This window comes from Pogonomyrmex barbatus, unplaced genomic scaffold (genome assembly GCF_055798465.1).
Source record: "Pogonomyrmex barbatus isolate J1 unplaced genomic scaffold, ASM5579846v1 scaffold7, whole genome shotgun sequence".
Lineage (NCBI taxonomy): Eukaryota > Metazoa > Arthropoda > Insecta > Hymenoptera > Formicidae > Pogonomyrmex > Pogonomyrmex barbatus.
This window is the reverse complement of record NW_028297171.1, coordinates 3,191,693-3,210,777: the sequence shown is the minus strand read 5'-3', so window position 1 is coordinate 3,210,777 and position 19,085 is coordinate 3,191,693. Positions and strand designations below refer to the sequence as shown.

At 35.9% G+C, this 19,085-nt stretch overlaps 5 protein-coding genes and 1 long non-coding RNA gene across 7 annotated transcripts; 3 read left to right on the top strand and 3 right to left on the bottom strand.

Moving 5' to 3' along the window:
• Positions 1-40: 40 nt before the first annotated feature.
• ND-B14.5B (NADH dehydrogenase (ubiquinone) B14.5 B subunit) lies at positions 41-1,334 on the top strand. Its single transcript, XM_011648258.3, has 3 exons — positions 41-387; positions 806-949; positions 1,118-1,334. The coding sequence occupies exons 1-3, from the start codon at positions 198-200 to the stop codon at positions 1,165-1,167; spliced, it is 384 nt and encodes a 127-aa protein (XP_011646560.2). The 5' UTR covers positions 41-197; the 3' UTR covers positions 1,168-1,334.
• A 94-nt stretch (positions 1,335-1,428) lies between these two features.
• Positions 1,429-7,690, bottom strand: Cda4 (chitin deacetylase Cda4). Its single transcript, XM_011648257.3, has 9 exons — positions 7,556-7,690; positions 3,896-4,011; positions 3,665-3,776; positions 3,320-3,447; positions 3,018-3,223; positions 2,663-2,958; positions 2,271-2,517; positions 1,985-2,176; positions 1,429-1,855 (listed from the first exon to the last, which is right to left on the bottom strand). The coding sequence occupies exons 1-9, from the start codon at positions 7,605-7,607 to the stop codon at positions 1,753-1,755; spliced, it is 1,452 nt and encodes a 483-aa protein (XP_011646559.1). The 5' UTR covers positions 7,608-7,690; the 3' UTR covers positions 1,429-1,752.
• Positions 6,820-10,183, bottom strand: LOC105433121 (coiled-coil domain-containing protein 134). The gene is made up of 3 exons (XM_011648256.3): positions 9,841-10,183; positions 9,367-9,576; positions 6,820-8,970 (listed from the first exon to the last, which is right to left on the bottom strand). Exons 1-3 carry the CDS (start codon positions 10,007-10,009, stop codon positions 8,624-8,626), a joined length of 726 nt encoding a protein of 241 aa, XP_011646558.2. The 5' UTR covers positions 10,010-10,183; the 3' UTR covers positions 6,820-8,623.
• Positions 8,849-9,344, top strand: LOC148934920 (uncharacterized). The gene is made up of 2 exons (XR_016140911.1): positions 8,849-8,988; positions 9,080-9,344. It is a non-coding gene; the product is annotated as an uncharacterized LOC148934920 (long non-coding RNA).
• Positions 10,184-10,519: 336 nt separating the features above from the next.
• On the top strand, positions 10,520-12,652 carry LOC105433119 (GPI alpha-1,4-mannosyltransferase I, stabilizing subunit). 2 transcript variants are annotated; one of them, XM_011648253.3, is made up of 4 exons: positions 10,520-10,667; positions 10,966-11,257; positions 11,335-11,464; positions 11,677-12,652. In XM_011648253.3, the coding sequence occupies exons 2-4, from the start codon at positions 11,124-11,126 to the stop codon at positions 12,133-12,135; spliced, it is 723 nt and encodes a 240-aa protein (XP_011646555.2). In that variant the 5' UTR covers positions 10,520-10,667; positions 10,966-11,123; the 3' UTR covers positions 12,136-12,652. The 2 variants fall into 2 exon arrangements, with proteins under 2 accessions (XP_011646555.2, XP_088939447.1); XM_089083321.1 differs by having other exon boundaries at positions 10,528-11,257.
• On the bottom strand, positions 11,519-18,560 carry LOC105433120 (putative inorganic phosphate cotransporter). Its single transcript, XM_011648254.3, has 7 exons — positions 18,344-18,560; positions 16,061-16,194; positions 15,680-15,980; positions 14,569-14,807; positions 14,062-14,211; positions 13,010-13,387; positions 11,519-12,897 (listed from the first exon to the last, which is right to left on the bottom strand). The coding sequence occupies exons 1-7, from the start codon at positions 18,423-18,425 to the stop codon at positions 12,685-12,687; spliced, it is 1,497 nt and encodes a 498-aa protein (XP_011646556.2). The 5' UTR covers positions 18,426-18,560; the 3' UTR covers positions 11,519-12,684.
• Between the last annotated feature and the right edge of the window lie 525 nt (positions 18,561-19,085).

Below are 19,085 nucleotides of genomic sequence, written 5' to 3'. Positions count from 1 at the left end.
ATTAATCATATTTTTATCAGATGTCGCTGCGGTCAAATAAACTTGTTCTGTCAAGTTTGGATCGCGTCGATCGCATCGACTCGCCATTATTAGTTTTGTAATTTTCGCTTGTCGCCGGTCGACGGCTCATTGAGGCGGAGTATCGCGCTCTTAATTATTCTCATTTTTAACATCGGAGAGTGATACACGTCGCGAAAATGAGTAAACATCATTCACACGAGATAAGCGATCATCCGGAAGTTCAATGGGCCCTGGAACTGCTCAAGCCAGATCCAAATTACGAGCCTAGTGTAGCGACGAAATATGGGCCAGATGTAGCATGTATGACAATGGGCTTTTCAATTCCGTGTTTGGCTAATTATCTTGGTCGCAGACCATTCTACTCCAGTAAGTGTCTCGATTCCTCATAAATGTTGTTTCTTGATTGAACATAACCTTATAATACGATTATGTAACATTAACACAAACTCTATATATGTAACAGTTAGTGAGTTTCAAGCAATTAAAAATATCATTTTATTTGACGCTTGCAATACTTATGAGTATGCAAGTATCACTCGTCTTTATTTAACATTTAGATGATAAGGACAAAATGATTCTAAGACGTTGCAAGCATCGAAGGATTTGTGTCGCCTTATGTGACTTACATTTCCATGTTTTAATATCTTCTTTTTGCATTTCCACTTAATAAAGGAGATTTTCGCCAACACAATTTGCTTTTTATTACATATTGTTTTATAAGTCAGGATTCAAATCTGTCTGACATACTTTCCAACGCTGTCTTAAACTAAATATATTTTTTCAGGAATACAGATGCATGTCATAGCAGTAACAATAGGATACTTTATAGCGCAGGTTGGAAAGAAGCTTGTTAGTGATTTTCACGCAGAACGTGATACTAGAATGAGAGATTACATCATACGACATCCTGAGCTCTTTCCTGAACCAGGTAAGCTTTTATTAATTTATTTAAAGAAAAAATAATAAAAGAGAGTTTATTACTCAAACTACAAGATTTATTGCTTGAATATTTATGATTAAAAAAAATATTCATCTGTAACTGACGCAAAACATTAAACAGCTCTTTCTGTGATGACATTCCTATTTTTTTTTTCAGAACGCATAAAATATAGCCAAGTACTTGATGCATGGACTCCAATGCGTTAATTAATTACAGAAAACGATTAGGAAACTGTAATTGCACCATCTCGATTGTGTTTATACAGTGATACAGACAAACAGTGCAGTTCAATGCAATGAATGTAGATCTATTGTGTATATACTTTCAAATATATATGTATATAAAATATACAATGTGTTACAGCTGAAAACAAGACACCATTTTTATAAAGTAAGAAATATGGGAATGTTGTGTATAAGAGTAATTATTTCAAACTACTACTTTTTTCGCTAGAAATAAAAGACAGATTTTTAAGATTTTATGTAGCATCAAAATATTTTATTTTCTCTTTCGGATTGAGCAGTACACACACTTAACATAATAGATACGAATGTAATCAAGTATATGTTCTATACAGAGATAGAAGTATAAGTTTACTCATACTGACTCGTACATTCGAAATACAAATTAAAATCTTATGAGATTTCGATATTAGATTAATTAATGCTTGACGCGTGTGACCGATAATGGATTTATATCGCTTACACGCAACACACATTTCGATAATAACGAAACCCGCGCGCGCAAACCGTTTGCACTAAAATTAAATCTAACTCACTGTAATGACATTTCTATTTCTTTTCAGGATTGTAATTATCGTTGTATAACCCTGTACCTTTCGAATCTCCTAACCAGGGATATTTATTTGGACACTCTCTACACGTTTCCATGTACCTATAAACAATAATTATAATTTAAATATATTAAATATATTTAAATATATATATTTAAATATATATTTTCTATGAATAATTTTAATACTTCTATAATGCGTTAATAGTTAACAGTTAAATAGATATCTACCTAGTTGTTGTGAAATTTGCTTCGGGAGGTTTGAAATCTAAAGCGCATTTGTGCGGATTGTTGCATGGCGGTCCTGGCAGGTTCTCTTTCTTCTTACATGACCATCCTTCGAAGTTGTGCAGAGCTTTAATCGGTTTCGGATCAGTCATCCATGTTAACGCTTGTGTGGCGGTTACAAAGTAAACATCAGGTCTGTAAAAATCCAATGTTTATTTTAAAATATTGAGACTTTGTGTGTATGTTATATTATCGAGTTTATGTGTGTGTTTCATATGTTTTTACTCACAGTGTTACCACCCAATCGAGAAATTTCGACAGACCGCGTTCCAATTCCTTGATTTGGAACCAATTGGTATGGAAAGGCATCATGTAAGGCGCTCGATTTTGTTCATAATATCTGTTAAAGTCCTCTTGCAACCACTCGAACACTTCCTCGGGGTCATGATTGTGAAGAACGCATTGATCCAAGTAAGGACAATGTCCACCTTCATAACTTTCCACATAATGCGCATTCAGAGGCAGCTCCCAAATGCCTAATACACAATATTTCTTTAAAAAGTGCCGTATCAAGTACATTTATTGAACCATTGGCGACACAATTTCTTTCTAATACTTTTGTATTTATGTTTTATGTTAAACAGACGAAGCTAAATCTTTGTCACTTTGGAATTCTGTTACCTTGGAATGATTTGGTGGGACAGGTGCCCGCTTTACATTCGTGTGGGATCTTGTAATCAAGAGTGTACGGCCAGATCGGCACCTTCAACGGCGAGATTCCTATACTGCTATCGTATATATATCCAAAGTCCTCAAGTACTTTGTACTGAGTGTTGCGGCCAGGTTTTAAATAAGGCGCTCGCATACCAACCACTTCGCCAGTCGAAATATTGCTAAAGTGCTTCAATATTTCACGCATTCCAATCATCTCGCCAACCCACTCCTCGTAACCTTTATCCTCCAGGCCTTTTTGGAGTCTGGAAATATTTATCTCATTAACAAAATGATACGCATTTCGAATATTCACGCTACTTACGAAATCGTCTCGGTCGCAATCTCATGACCGTCATGCGCCAAACTCTGGACCATATTGTAGTTGCAGTATTCGTGAGAGATGAAGAATGTGCCTCTTAATGGACAATTGTTGGGATTAAGTCGATCTTGGGTGAATATCTTTTGATAGTGATCGAAATTATTGTGATTGATTGCGCCATCGAACGTCATTATTATCATTTGCGGCGTCTGAAATCATTCATATCTATGTTATATCTATGTTTGAATAAATCGATAAATCATCGTTAGGATTAATCGTTAATCCAGGCAGATAATCGTTTTTACCTCTTCTGGATGAAGACCGCCAGGAATGATCGTGCCGTCTCTGGAACAAAAGCAGTACGGAAGCTGACAGTTTGCCGTGTCGCATCGCTCGGCCAAATCTGTCGGCGGTTCGGTAATAGGCGCCGGTGCTGGAAATTAAAAGACAACTCCAAAATCTATGTATCTACAAATCTTATTAAAAATTATATGCTTTGGCGAATAAACGAAAATTAGAAGCGACGGACTTAAAAGTAATAAACTAAATTGTTGTACAAATTGTTTTTTTGAAAGTCTTTGCAGATTTCTTCTTTGGATCTTATTTCATTCGTTTCATAAAATCTACATAACATAAAAGTACGTGCTTACTAGCTTCGATAGGTCCACATCGCGCCTCGTTTTTGAAAGTACAGAATTTGCTGATGTCATCGAAATGCAAGCCCGACGGACATCGGTTCAAGTAGGGATATCCATCGACGCACTTTCGGAAAACAAAAATAAAAAAATATGACTATATAATAGCGAACGATCGTAGCAGAGGTAAATGATTAAGTTGATTGATAATAAAAGTAATCGAAGCAATGTGTGAAACGTAATTACCTGATAAAACCTCCTGCAGGTTGCCGGATCGGCGAAATTACCGTTACCCTGGCCTTCCGGACACCTGAACTCCTCGTCTTTCTTGTCCTCATCCTTTTTGTTCTTTTGACAATGTACTAAGAAGATAAAGAAAAAATATGATACAGGAGGTAATGATTTTCTGATTGAATACGCAATAAATAAATACGTACGAATACGCTTCGCACGTATATAAATATATGGGAAAGGATTTCTTTTTCTCTTTTTTCCATTCTCTCGTGAAAGTAACGAAGCGTTTCGTAACTATGTAATCCTGTATGGGAATTCAAATATTTTTTTTTCGTCTTTATCGCTCATCTGCGAAGATAATTGCTTTACCATTCTATTTCTTTTGATTACAAAGTCCATATTTCTTTCTTTCTTTTTTTTTTTTTTTAGGAAGAGATCGTGATTCAGATGATTGAATGCTCGAAAGCCGCTAAACCAGGAAAATGTCAAGGTTGGGAATCGCTTACTCGAAACACGTTTACGCCCGAGTGTATTTACGCTCTTGTATTCCGAATGAGGCCGACTAGCTGTCGGCTATCAAGTGCCATGCGTTCCACTTTTACCGCGTTCTTTCTGTCAAGCGTTGTTACGCACCGAGCGGCATGATTACGCCCGACAACGACAAAGCGGTGACTTTAATGAATGGACGAACTGGTAATGTCATGTAGCAAAAGTTGATTTTCTGTGCGACGCAAAATACCTTAAGAACAGAACGTCCTTCGATGAAAAATTATGCCGATTCCCTGATCTAATATTCGTTGTTGTGTTACAACAGCAGGACAAGGACGAGGATGATACTTCGCACAGAAGGCGTCTTGGACGCGTGTAGAAAATATGGGCGGGAGAAATTCCAGAAGAGAAGCTTGAGAAAGTGAGAAACGCGATTGTGGGCATTCCAATATGTTTGGACACGTGAGTGCGCACGAACGTGTGTTTATGCTCCTTTCGGTGAAACGTAAATGCGTTAAAAGCGTTTAAAAAGAACGAGGCGGAATCGCATTAGCATGTACTACAACGAATTTCCAGGCATTAGCATACTTTAAGATCCGTTCTGCACGTTTTTAAGCCGGAAATTTAAAAACTGCGTCAGATAGAAATCTCCGCGGGGCATTAAAGCCATAGTCGTAGAATGTTAAATCCGCCAGTGACACGCGTAAAATGGCCAGGGTGTTAATAATAATAGCTTCGGTACGTTAACTCCGGATTCCCCCCGAGTGGATGTAAGAAACTTTTAAACTCTCGTTACATCGTCGGTCCCACGCCGCGATGCACCGTTATTTAGCTGCTCAGTCGAGCGTGGATGCATCGATTTACGGAATACGGAACGCGTGAAGAATTTTCATGTGCCGGAAGAGTTCTCCGATTATATTCCAGACGCGCCACTGCGACTGCATGCGCAAGAATTGCACAAGTTTTCGCGAAACTACCGTAACACGCATTCGCGACGATAAACGGGATACGCTTGAGTTAACATTGTCTGCATAATGAAGCTCTAATGCAGTCAAGGTTTTGCTGCTTTAAATATCTCGCATCGCATTTCTCTTAGCAATATACAGTTAAGCTGGCTTAAGTTCACTTGGTGAACTTAACATTGAAATTCGGGCTAATAAATGTCCGCGCCGAGGACAGGAGCGGCACGTACAAAGCGAGTATAATGAGAGAAATTGCACGATCGACGTGGAGATCCGTGGATCGTATTAAAAAAATGGTGTGCATCGCGTTCGCGAGAGAAAGTAGCGCCTGCGAAGACGATCCTCCCGGTGACCTTACAATCGCGTTCGCGCATTTTTACTTCGCGCCTCTCTCGCTCATGTTGTAATTAAATCAAAATTAGATCACGCCGCAGGCGTATATTTTCAGGATCTTGGGTCTTCTCTGCGATTATCTCGTGGAGAGATCGTGTTTCTCAACAGCCACGTGTGTGATCCAATCGACGGCTTCGTTTTAATTAAACGATGAGGCAAGATAATTATGTGTGTCCGCAAAGTAAACCGCGGATGTGGTAATATATAATGTTTCCTCGGCATATACAGATCAGTCGGAAATTACAGATGTGAAAACATCTGATACGTGCAATTCAATCGCTGGCCGATTAAAGCCCGGCAATGTCGCGGGATTCGGCGACCTCACTTTCGCTGGGCTTCCTGATACAGTGACGGACGCCTGCATTCTAAAGAGGTGACTTGGAGGAAACAGGATTTCGTTCTACCACTACACTACAAATTTCTAATCTGCGTAGTTCGAGATGAACTTTTGAAATTCCTTTCTCTACCGTTCAATCTGCCTCTCGAAGGATGAGACGCAAGGCTCGCGAGCGAGCCTTTCTTCAATTCGACTAATATCTCTACTTCTTCTCTTTCAGGCGGAATAGGTCGCGAGACGAGCGAGGATGGGACACGCTGCGGCTCGTAACTCGTCGAGAGAGGTGCTCGCATTCGCGCGGATGTCAAAGAGATCCGTTTAGCGGTAAAGTGAAGTGGAAAGTGAAGGTATACACCAGCGCACGTTGGCAATGACGTTGCGCTCGTATACGGCGTGTTCCCTCGTTCTCTCAGGTGCAACATTTCCTTCTACCGTCTGGATGCACGCACACGTGCGACCGCACGTGTGTGCGCTCTCGCTTACACGCAGGTACACCATATGCGCGTGAAACAAATCTTATGTAAACGCGGGTGAAACCCGCCGACGTACCGAATTTGTCGGCGCGTCACTGCCGTCTCCCGCTCCCTCGGATTTCTGTATTTTCGCTTTACCGCAATACTGATTCGGAAACATTTCTTTCTCGCTAGGCTCATGAAGGATTTTTATAGATTAAGGGATTTATGTGTCGCAAATGATTTACGAATCGATTAGTAATCAAACGGCAAATCATGCCTCATTATTATTCAATCAGAGAATCGTTCAGCAAATTTATTTCTGTGATAAAATACATATAAATATAGAATATGGAAGAAATGGGCTATACTTAATATGTAACTATTTATTGGATCGTTTATACAATTACATACATTCCTCGCTCGCATGTAACGCCATCGATAAAAATATCGGCCACGAAGAGGAGCACAAAGAGAAAATCAAGAAAAGGAACTCCGTAGGAGAAGGATATCGTCGGCCCAGAGGAAAAAAAAGACAAAATTAAAGTCAATGACGACCTGCTAGAACTGGTCTATAGATATATCTGCGAAGAACAGTAAGATAGTAGAAACCAGACTCAAGTCTATACATGCTTTAGGAATTCGACATTAGAAGAATTCAACTTTGAATGTCGTAATCTTTTGGAAAAACGATTATTATCTACCGCAATAATCAACAAAAATCAAAGTACATGACACATCGAGGCACAGCAGGTGAATGGCAAAAGGAACACGGTGATTAGGAACTCGATAAAAATTCAATCTCGAAATTCAATTTCGCAACTCTCGGGGAAACTCTACGTTTCCATCGTAGTTTTTATTTACGAGGAATGGAGAGGAAATTCCGCAAGGAAAAATGTCGCATAATCCGATGAGAATTTTAAACCATTTCTCCTATTTTCCGATCCACCCACGCTACGCACTCTGATCTTTCGGAACAGGAACATTGATGGAGAGAAAGGTGATCGACGTAGCGGAAATAACGCGAGGGCGCGCCTACCTGCGACGACGGTCAAGACGGCGCAGAGCAGCGCCGCTTCCTGGAGCCTCATCGTTCCGCGCGCGTGCCTGGGGGGGGTGTGTTCTGTCCGGGTGTTCGGTCCAGATTCCGTTCGCGTACCTCGGCGCCTCGGCGTTCAGCTCGTGCGATCACCGCGACCACGGCGACGTATCATCAGCCGAGACGAGCGACCGATCCACCGGGCTGATCCGCTGTCGCGACACTGCCGAGGGTACACCGCGGTCGCCGCCGCCGGCGCGGCACTTCACGGGAACTGGCCGGCTCAGGAACCGTTCTCAGCTCATTGGCTGACCACTTTCTACCGGCGCGGCGGCCCACCGTCGGGATAAACCGACGAGAAAAGCTGTCTCTCATATCAGACACGACACAGCGCCGCAGCGTAAGATTCACGGCTCGTTCGCGGGGGCCAAGTTGCCTTCGAGTCGGCCTCTCCGCTCGTTTCGCGAGCGTCTTTTAAACAGGGACGGATCGGCGCTGCTCTCCGCGGCGGTCTCTCGTCGCCGAGAGTCAAATGAATTCTACAATTATTACCAACGATATATAATATTCAAACTGGAGAACTATCAGAGAATATTTGATTTTTATGTACAGTCATCTTCACTCAAGCTAAAAACGCAATTATAATAAGTATAATATAGTAAATAAGTATATATATATATATATATATATATAAATATATATATATAAATAATGGAATATTTTATTTAATACTAGAAAGAGATTGATAGAATCTCTCGATATGTATATGGCAATATCCGTATAACAATATTACTAAATATAAATGTGCCCGCTAAATTGCACATAATCCTTAATTAGCGCTTGGTAATCAGATTTTTATATACTATCATATAGACATTATAGACAAATATATAGTTAATCCTAATCGAATTAAGCCGTTTGGAAGCTCGTTGTGATCAAACTTTTAGTATTTAGAATGAGATATGATATCCATCTTTCCTAGGATTATAACGGCAGCCATAGAGAGCCCGCTTCTTAATGAGGCGATTAGGAACCGGTCAGAGGAATCTCGCAGGCGGCTAAGACGGCTCACAACTCGATTTTAGCGATCTGCGGTCCCTTTTTGCGTTTTTCTTTTCTCGCAGATTTCTTCTTCTTCTTCACGATGTCCTCGTGTCGGCCGGCATGGGCAGCGCTCCTATATGGATTAAAATAGCTCGGGTCACGTTCCGTAATATTCAACTCCTGCTCGACCAGATGTAACATCATGATGGTCGATTTGTTCAGCAAGTGCCGCGTCTGATTGGCGAAATTCAGGGACCAATGTATCGTCGAGTTCCAACCCTGTTGCGTCTTCAATATTCTGTGAGTGATATCTGGCAGATGCAGGATTATGTCTCCGAAAAGCGCGGTATTCTCCAGGATGCTAGACAATGCTGCAACAAATACAATAAGTAAAAAAAAAAAGAAATTTAGAAGGATGATTTATTTCTCATAAAATTACTATTAACTTGTAATTAACGGTATAATTCTAAATAATTTCAGATATCTACACGTAAATAATTATCTCAGCAATGAGATACAAGCAATATGCTAGTTTACCAGCAGATTCAGATTCAGTCAACAAAAACTAAGCAAACTCTAGTTCATTTAAATGAAATTTACTATTAAAATATTATAAGATGGCATATTTTTTTCTGCAGTAAATCTATCACCATATTCTATTGATAGATTTTATTATATTTCTATTTTGTTATATTTTATTGACAAAATCTATATAGACACTCAATAAAAATCTATTCCCAACAAATTTTATTTAGATAAAATCATACCATCCTTGACGTTGGAATCTTCCGGAAAAGAACTATTATACGGTAAAAACCCAGCCTTTTCAATGATATTCTTGCTTGATTCAATAACTTCCACTACTTTTTCAGCCAGCACCGCAATCATTTTGTATAGACGCTCGTAACTATCCATCTTGAGAAGAGTCTGCACAGCTTCTATGTGATCCTTCCGTCGTTGAGCGAATAATCTCTTGACTGTCGCAAGAAAAGACCGAGAAACATGCAAAGTTAAAAAAGGCATTTTTTTATTCAAATAAATGAAGTAGCGTGGCAAAAGCGCATCCGATAGCTCCGTCTTCAGCTATGTTTTATTTCGCACTTTCAAGATTGAAACAAGCCTCCACAGCTCCGTTTCTTCGAAAGAAACAAATGAGAAGCGAGTTTGTAAAAAAATATGACTAAGTAGACAGAGCTAGTTGGACGCGAAGGAGTGAAGAATTAAATTCGAGGGACACGTACACAGCTCCTCATCGAGTTTTGATTTGGATTCGCCGCTCTTTTGCGGCTCGCTCGTAACTGGCTGATGGCTTTCGCGCTGCGCATGCGCGATTACTGTCAACACCGACACGGTAGCAACGACGTAAGCGAAAACGCGCAATGACAGCCGGCACGTCCGCGAGCGGAACATCGCAAGGAAATTCTCCCAGCGAGCGACAACGTCGCTGATCAGTATCGAACCACTTCGCCGTGATATCGCCGGGTGAAAATTAATTACGCACGTAAATCCAAATTGATATAAGCGGAGAGAGGCCTGAGAGCGGTCGTGCCCGCATTTTAGCTAGAACTTGTCCACTAACGCCTCTACGTGCACAAAATGTGCACATTGAACTATGTAGTCATATCTACGAGTACTTTCGACGGATAACACGGCTACCAGACGAGATTAAAAATCCATTCTGAACAAATTTTCATGACCACTGACTTGTTGTTTGTAGCTGAACTGCTAGTGTACACTTGTTACATTTAAAATGTAAATGTATATATATTTGTAGTTTGACGAAAGCGAGACAAAGACCCATATTCTGAAATCTTCTTTTAATTGATAAAGATGCCTCTAAAGATGATGACACAGCCAATCAGAAGATTTATAAGCCACTTTTAGAGATATTTTTATCGATAAAAAAGGATTCAGAAGAAAACAGAAAATTTTAATGCAGCCCAGTATAAAAACAGAAACGACTGTTATCAAAGAAGCATACTCTGAGATAATTGAAGAGTATCGACGTTATCAACTATTGATATAAATTTATGATCATTTATTTATGATACAAATGCTTCATAAATAAGTATGTATACTTGTACTGTTATACTATCATATATTGCAAAATTAAAATTTTTTCTTTTATCTTTGTTGTTAATCAAGCAAATATAAAAATGCAGCTTTAAATAAAATTAAAGTGAATTGTTTATATATATAAAATATTAGAATAATAGACTAATAAATTAATATATAACAATAACATCATGGACTAATTGTTTAAAATTTGAACAATTATGCGTAATCACGCAATTCTCGTAAGATTATCGGTCTTTGATGATACTGAATGTCTTGAATGATACTTTATTGGTGTCTTTGATCTCTAGCTGTTCGAAAATCTATGAAGAGGGGGTAAAAACTGGTTACGTTTGTTCTATGAAATTGTATCTTTATATTGGAATATAGCCAATAGCGGCCGGTAAATCTCGCATGAATACGTTGACATCGAGGATATGCGTTTAGCGAGAATTTAGGAATTACAAAAATGACAGTATTTATCAGCGAAATTAATTTTTCGCGAATTGTTGTTGCGTTACTCCTGTGCACACAAATTGTACGAATTTACGCGAGAATCGAGGCCGAGATTGATCTTGACGTGGAAGGAAATGGATTTCATAGGTTAGAAACTATAGATTGTTGTATGTAAACAATGAATAATCCACATGCAGTTTTTGACATTTCTCTTTCTTCTGTAGGACATTGATTTATCGTGTGCACTTCAAGAACTTTACGTATGATGGCTGTCAAGCTGCCATTTATATGGAATTACCGTCGGCGTTGTACGTCAATACGGATGAAATAGCAGAATTGAGAAGACGTGGAATGGTATATATCTTAATTATTGAATTAAAATGTAAAATAAGTCTTAAAATAAGTCAATTTTGGGTCTTATGAATTTTTTTATCTTATATATTGCATACATTTGAAATGATCGCATTATATAATCAGTAAAAACATTATTTTTGTTAGTTTATATTTTATAAAGACAAAATATATTGTACTATTTATCAGGCTTATAATAATAATTATTATTATAGAGTACAATATGCTCTGTTGGTGAAACCGATGTGGAGTTGTTTGCGGAAAAAGCTGGTCAACAGAATGTGACAATTTGTGCATCCATACATTCGTCATCATCCAGTTTAGCAATTCCTATTCACCAACGTTATCGATATGCACATAAGACTGGTGGTTACATCAATGTAACCTTACCTGAGATCAAGCTGCTATTAGGATGCCGAGAGAGAATCAAGGATTACAGAGTATCCAAGATAGATTTATGTGAACCATGTGTCGGTCTAGTGGCCAAGTGGCGCGAAATTCCATATTACATGTTGAACAATCGCAACTATGTATGGCCAATACCAGTTGGAGATTCATCTCTTTCACTCTTTGTCACTTGTGCTACTCTACTGACAACTGTTATTGGTGCAGTATTTATCGGACTTGCTATTCGGACCAATGTGTTGGACCAAAGTCATCCAAAAGAAGACTGAACTAGCTAAGATTTAAATATATAGATAGTTTTATACTATTAACAATCTTTTATCAATGAATGTTTTAGGTTACATTTTTATATATCAATTGTTCTGATATAAGAATTTAAGGAGATACCAGTCTTGTACATTTTTGAGATATTTATTTAAATTAAACCAAATTTTAAGTCGTCAAAAAAGTCGAGAAGAGACATGACATTTTTATAATCGCAAAGTTTATTTGATATTGATTATAGGACGATATAAGAACATTTAAAATTAATTACAGAATGGGATTAATTTGTCCATTTTTACATTTCTGAAGATAAAAAAAATTGTTCTAGCATATCCTATATATTCAGCCTAAATTTTATATACAAGCGATATTTACATGCAGCTTCTAGTCAAAACACTTTAATATTTTATACATATCTTTGAGATGATATTGATATTCTAAATCATTCAAAAGTTATCACACAAGTCACACATTCACACAATGAACACAATTTGAAAAATAAAATATAAAAAAAGAAAAGAATTACATAATCTAATGTTTCTCTATTTTGATTGTCATGGAATCCTTTCAACTTCCTTCTGTTCCTGTATCGTCGCGACTTTTACCGGTGCCATCGATATTTTTCGCACGATGCTATTTTTTCTGCTTTTAATTTGGTCATTCCATTTTTGTACCTGGCTAGTGCCAAACAGGATGAAAATTAGATTGCCCACTGTGTATATTCCGGCCGACAGGAAGAACACTCTTCGCCAGTGTAATATATTGGTCTAAACAGAAGAAAGAAACGATTAAATAATTAGAGTTATTGCAACAAATAATGCAAACGATTATCTTACAGGAAATAAGAATACAAATATGAAATATTTAAATATCACGAACCGAATCCGTGATGATCACCCCGGCGATCAGTGGCGCAAGGATGGCACAGGCAGATGCGATGGTATTTGTAAATCCCATGAGTTGGCCGGCAAAATTCGGGCTAAGGTCCATGTGATTGACGTTGTGACCGCAATAAGCGGCAATGTTGCTGGACACAGCGATGATGAGAATGCCCACAGCTAGTTCTGGCTGGTCCTGTCTCACGTAACCCAGCCCGATCAGCGCGATCGCCGGGATCCAATGGCCAATTGTATTACAGACCTTTCGAGACGTTTCTGTTGTCACGATGTTCCTCCTGATGCACAGATCGGATATGTGACTGACTGGAAAGCCGACGATCCATGCCGTCAAATAGGGCAACGCGGTCATCAAACCATTCTGCAATTGACAAGAATGCATAATATTAATTGACGTTGCTTAAATAGAAATTTAATGAAATGATATAAAATGTTTTTCGTTTAAACTGATTGATTAATTATTTATACTTTTTAATTAGTATTAATTTAGTTAAATTAAATTTGATTCTAAAGTTTTATTTGAATTTTAATATTCAATCGTTCATATAAATATAAGAGATCAATATCAATTGATCATTTTTTAATATTATAAATACTACATTAAGTTTATATTTAAAAAGATTTATCGAAAACCTATCATACGTGGGAAATAATCTACATTACAAGAAATGTTTCAACTTTGATATTTCATCAATTTTTTTTATTGAAATCGTAATTATTATTGATTAATTCATTGATGTCATTGACAATATGACATTGAAGTAGTCTAATGTCAACGATATCCATGATTCACTAATCGAACGTTTGATTCGAGTTTCATGGCATATTAATCAGTCTTTCATAGTGATCTTTTCATACGCATCAGAAAATTGATTAATATTCCAAACACGGCGTGTATAATTTTCAAAGTCGTAATATGTGATGCGATTCGGTTAATTCCAAGGTTTTTAAAATGTTATGAAAGCGTAACACGATACAAAGATAAAGGCTAATATTAAATATTATCTAAAATTATTTACGAGATAAGAGACTTACCTTCTTGATATCGAAACGCATGATCGAAGTCATATAGGATGGAATTTCCGTCAGCAACATCCAGAATCCCCAAGCTTGCGCGCATTGAACCAATAATAAAACCCAGACCGGCAAGCTGCTCAGTATGGATTTCCATGGAGTAGAAGGTTTCTGAAAGTGAAATAAGAATAACATATGAAAAAAATACAAAGGTTTCATTTTCAAAATTGCACTTCATTTTCAAATTCTTGATTGTTAAATCATCATCTTTGTTAAATCATCATTTTCAAAACCTTGCAACTAAAATCTGAAGCGAGAGCTTATTCTAAATCTAAAATTTTTTATTTTTTTAATTCTGTATGAATTTTACTACTATATTAAATATTTTCCTTTTAATAAACCGATAATCGATATATAATCGATTATTTTAAATTAATAATAGCAAAATGTTTGATTTTTATTTTTACATTCGGCGCGAAGAATTTAATTTTTTTTTTTTTCATTTTTTAAGTTGATAAATTGCATTACCTCATTGACTTCAGTTACCCCCAAACTAATTTCGAGATATTCCTTTTCGTCGAAAGGTATGCTGGGGTGTTCGGAGGGTGATTCTTTTCCGAACAGGAAGAAACAAATGCCGCAAAGGACACCAAGACCTCCCCAAATATAAAAGCAACTAGGCCAACCGATGGATGATGCCGCAAGAAAACCGGTACTCAGCAAGCATACTACGTTGCCGATCCAACCGCCGGAATAAACAAATGTTGCTAGAGAAATACATATGAAATACATTAATCACGATCCTTCTTCATTTTAAAATTCTAATCTAATATTATTAGATCAATTATCGGAAAGCTATTGTTCTTTAGATAAATCTTAATTATTGTCCTTTGATAAATCTTAATTATATTTATTATAATTAAACTTGCGAGACAATATGAAAGATAAAACATTTTAAAGATTCTTGAAGAAAGATTAAAGAAGAGCCGAGTAATAATTAAACGAATAATTAAAATATTATAACAATTTCTTCTTGCGAGATTAATCGCAAAAAACTTTCCGCATAAGAATCATGACGTGCTTAATCAATTCGACATCGCTTAAGCTGCGATAAGAATTTTTTCTATCTATGTCAAACTTGACATACCAGCTAATTAAATTGCACTTCTGTTGATCGAATGTCAAACAAAAATGAATATGTTTGATACACAGTCAATTGAGTGTCAACTGAATTTAAAAGAAAGAATACGTAAATCAGAAGCTGAAGTTATAATAAAAATAAAAAACTGAAAATTGCAACATCTCTTACTGAAACAAAGGAAAATAAACAAGATAATAAAAACTCTGACTTTAAAATTTTAGCATTTAAGCTTCTGAGAATGTACATGGATGCAAATTATTTACTTGACATATAATTTTTATATTTTTATTTAATTAATTTAATTTTTATTTAATTTTAATTTAACGTTATTAGTTAATTATAATTTTTATTTTATCTTATTTAAGTATTGTCAATTCGTTGACTAGACAAAATGACAAAAATCTCTTTTCTCTCATTTATGATATAACATAATACTTACACACTCAAAGTGTGAAAATGAAATTTGCTTCGCGTTCAATTAAAGGCATGCACACTCACAAAATCTACCACGTTCTTCAGGCGCGGACCATCTAGATAGCAGAGTGTGCAGACATGGTAGAAGAGCACCCTGGGCGAGGCCACATACTACCCTCGCGGCGATCATCGTCTGCCAGCCGCCGTAATGAGCGGCGAAGGGGATGCTGAGAGTCAGCAATCCGGAGATGATCAGGGTCATCGAAAGTAATCCCTGGGCGGTCCAGCGCTGGGCGATGATACTGGCGGGTAATTGCGTGCAGGTATAGCCCCAGAAGAAGGAGCTGAGAATCAACTGCTTCACCGGCATACTCCAGCGGAATTCCTTTGGGAGAGAAGAAAGATGTGCGCGTCTCTTTTGGCTCTCATCAAGGAAAAGGCTCGGTATTATTGATTGATACGCACTTCGAAATCGGGATTGGCACTGGCCGCGTTGGTCATCGCCTCCAAAGTCACCGACGTCGTCACCCGGATGGCGTAGCAGCAAAAGAAGCTCAGGCACATGAGTATCACCTGTCTGTGCCTACATCCGAACCATGCTGCGAAAAAAAAAAAAAATGATAATCTTCAATATAAATCATCAATCGGATGACGAAGAAAATTAATTCATCTCGATAAATATTGTGAGAAGAGGAACTCATATATTGTTCGTGTTCGACGTTAATTGGAGAAAACAAATGCTTTAAGTTTTATATATATATTAAAAATGGCATATTTTTTTTATCTCTAGTTGCAAATTTTGTCCTTTATTCTCGTTACGATACCCGCGACCAAGTTTACATGGACGTCACGTATAAACGCGGAATCGAATACAAATTGTGTCATTGTCATCAAAACCGCGCTGCGTCAGTAAGACCACTCGTTCGGTATTTGTACTTGAGATCCAACAACAATTGCTCATTGCGTCAGAGAAATCGCCGGTATGCGAACGCGATCGATAAAATCTTGCCTGATTTTTTTTTCCCTTTATTCCGAAGAAGCGAGCCGGTCGAAGAATGTGCATTAATGTACAGAAATGCGAATTGCTCCTGATTGATAGTTACATAATAGCTGCGTAATAACTGTTTTTATTTGCAAAATGTGTTTTCCTCCCAAACAGTCTTGAGTTAAATATGGATCAGGAAAGACTAACGGACAAATTAAGAAAAGAAAACAAAAATATTAAGCTTCTTTTATCGATTTTTATTTATGTAATAATTTCATATTGATTGTTGAAATATGTATTCATATTGATTACTGAAATATGTCAATGAAAAGTCCGTTATTATTAGGTATAAACTAATTCAATGTTTTTGAATTTATTCATTTCTGAATTTCATTCATTGAAATCGCTCTTTTTCGCATTTCAACATTTGATCGAAAGTAGACTAAAAAAAGTTATAAAAAAATGTGAGGATTATTTTGATAAGTTTTGATTAAGTTTATATTATTTGATTTATAAGTAAAGTTCGAATTTTGTAAAAGAAGGCACTGAATTAATTAACATTTAATATTAAGAGTAACAGAAATTGTTAACATTGATACGACATAAAATATTCCTAATTTTGTGTGACGAAGCAAATAATAAATATATAAAAATAAATGTTCATATTTCTTTATATACTTATGAACATGATAAAACACGTGTACCAATGTTAATTCAAGGTTTGTATCGCATTCTGATATAATTTATGATAATTATTCCATCAATTTGGTCTTGTAATCTTCAATTCAGCCATCGAATAATAATCGATTTTTCTTTCCTTTTATCAGTGATTCTTTCCTTTGATCAGTGATATCTAACTTTATCGTTATCAAAAACGTGTAAACAAAGATACTAAAGTATTGTCTGTAACATATTTATAAAGATAATATCTTGATATAAATATTGTTCAAATACTCTTCAAATACTGTTCAAATACTGACGAGAAGAAATTTCTTTCACACAGTTGCATATTATTTTCCTATTTACACATCATTATTTATATATTATCTGAACATTTTTAAAAATTTTTAGATATTTATATATATATATATATATATATATATATATATATATATATTAAATAATTATGATTGAAGAGATCAATCAAATTTTGTAAAAATATTTTAAATTATTAAATATAAATATTACGTATTTTATGACATTTTAATTAAGCAATTGGAATAATTAACAATTTTAATGAAGCAATTTTATAAGTAATTTGGAATCAACTTTTTTTAATCATAATATTAAAAAAACAATTAGTATTTTAATTTTATAAATATACTTATAAATATACTTTAATATTATATCTCTGGGATATATTATATCTCAAAATAAGTTTCCATTAAAATCTATTTAAAAGTAATAAAAAAAAAAAATATAATTTTATATATTTGTACTGCTAAAGTATAATTCAAAATCTCTTTATGATCATTTACAAATTGGATCATTTACAAATTCTTCAATTACTTAATAATACAAAATTTCTAATAAGTTACTTACTAGAAAAACATTAACTGCAAATTTATTAGTGAATTCAGATTCACTAATAATTTGAATAGTAGCAATGTTTTATCGCACGTAAAACAATCTAAGATACATAAAATAATTCTAGGTAATTGAAGTTTTTTTTTTTATTTATTTACGAAATGTTTTTGTAAAATTTGTAAAATCATAGAGGATTATGTCATACTATATACTTGATTATGCTATATAATTATCACCTTTCGGTTTATTCGGTGGGACCCTCATCTTTTCTGAGAGGGAGACTATGGAAACCCTCTTTCTCCGCAAAGAAGATGTCATGATGAACTTCTTGTGGAAAGTGACACTGGAACAAATTGCAGAACCGACTACGACCCGATCGATCGTACCAACGTAGCTTTATACTAACGCCGAAAACCTCCCACTCTTTTACGCATAAATGTGCGCTTAAATGATGGCACATTACGTTATCATTCTCATCCTTCTTCATTGGAGTCACATTGGAATCACTGTACAGTCGAATGAAATTAATCCAATTTAATTATATGCTTGTTCAATATTCTTCTGTCGGATTGTCTTTTCTTTAATATTAATATTAATTATAAATATACCAATTTAAATTAGCGTTTTAATTATTGCATTGTAACTATTGTTAAGGTTAAATGGTATTAGTTACATGTTTAAAAAAATTTGTAACTGTATTCTAATTATTCTTTAACTTATCAAAATTTTAAAGGAATACATATTGATAAATAATTGCATTTTTTTGCGTCCCACAAAGATAACGTGATTAATATAAACGATTTGAACATCATGATGGATAATATTTGCATTCTATCAGATAAAGATTTGCTCTCGAGTAAATTTCGTTAAAATAAAAACGTTGAAATAAAAAATTTATTATTATATCTACTGATCAAGACATCGGACAAACATAATATAATTGCTAAACTATACAGAAAGGACAGAATTTGAGATAGA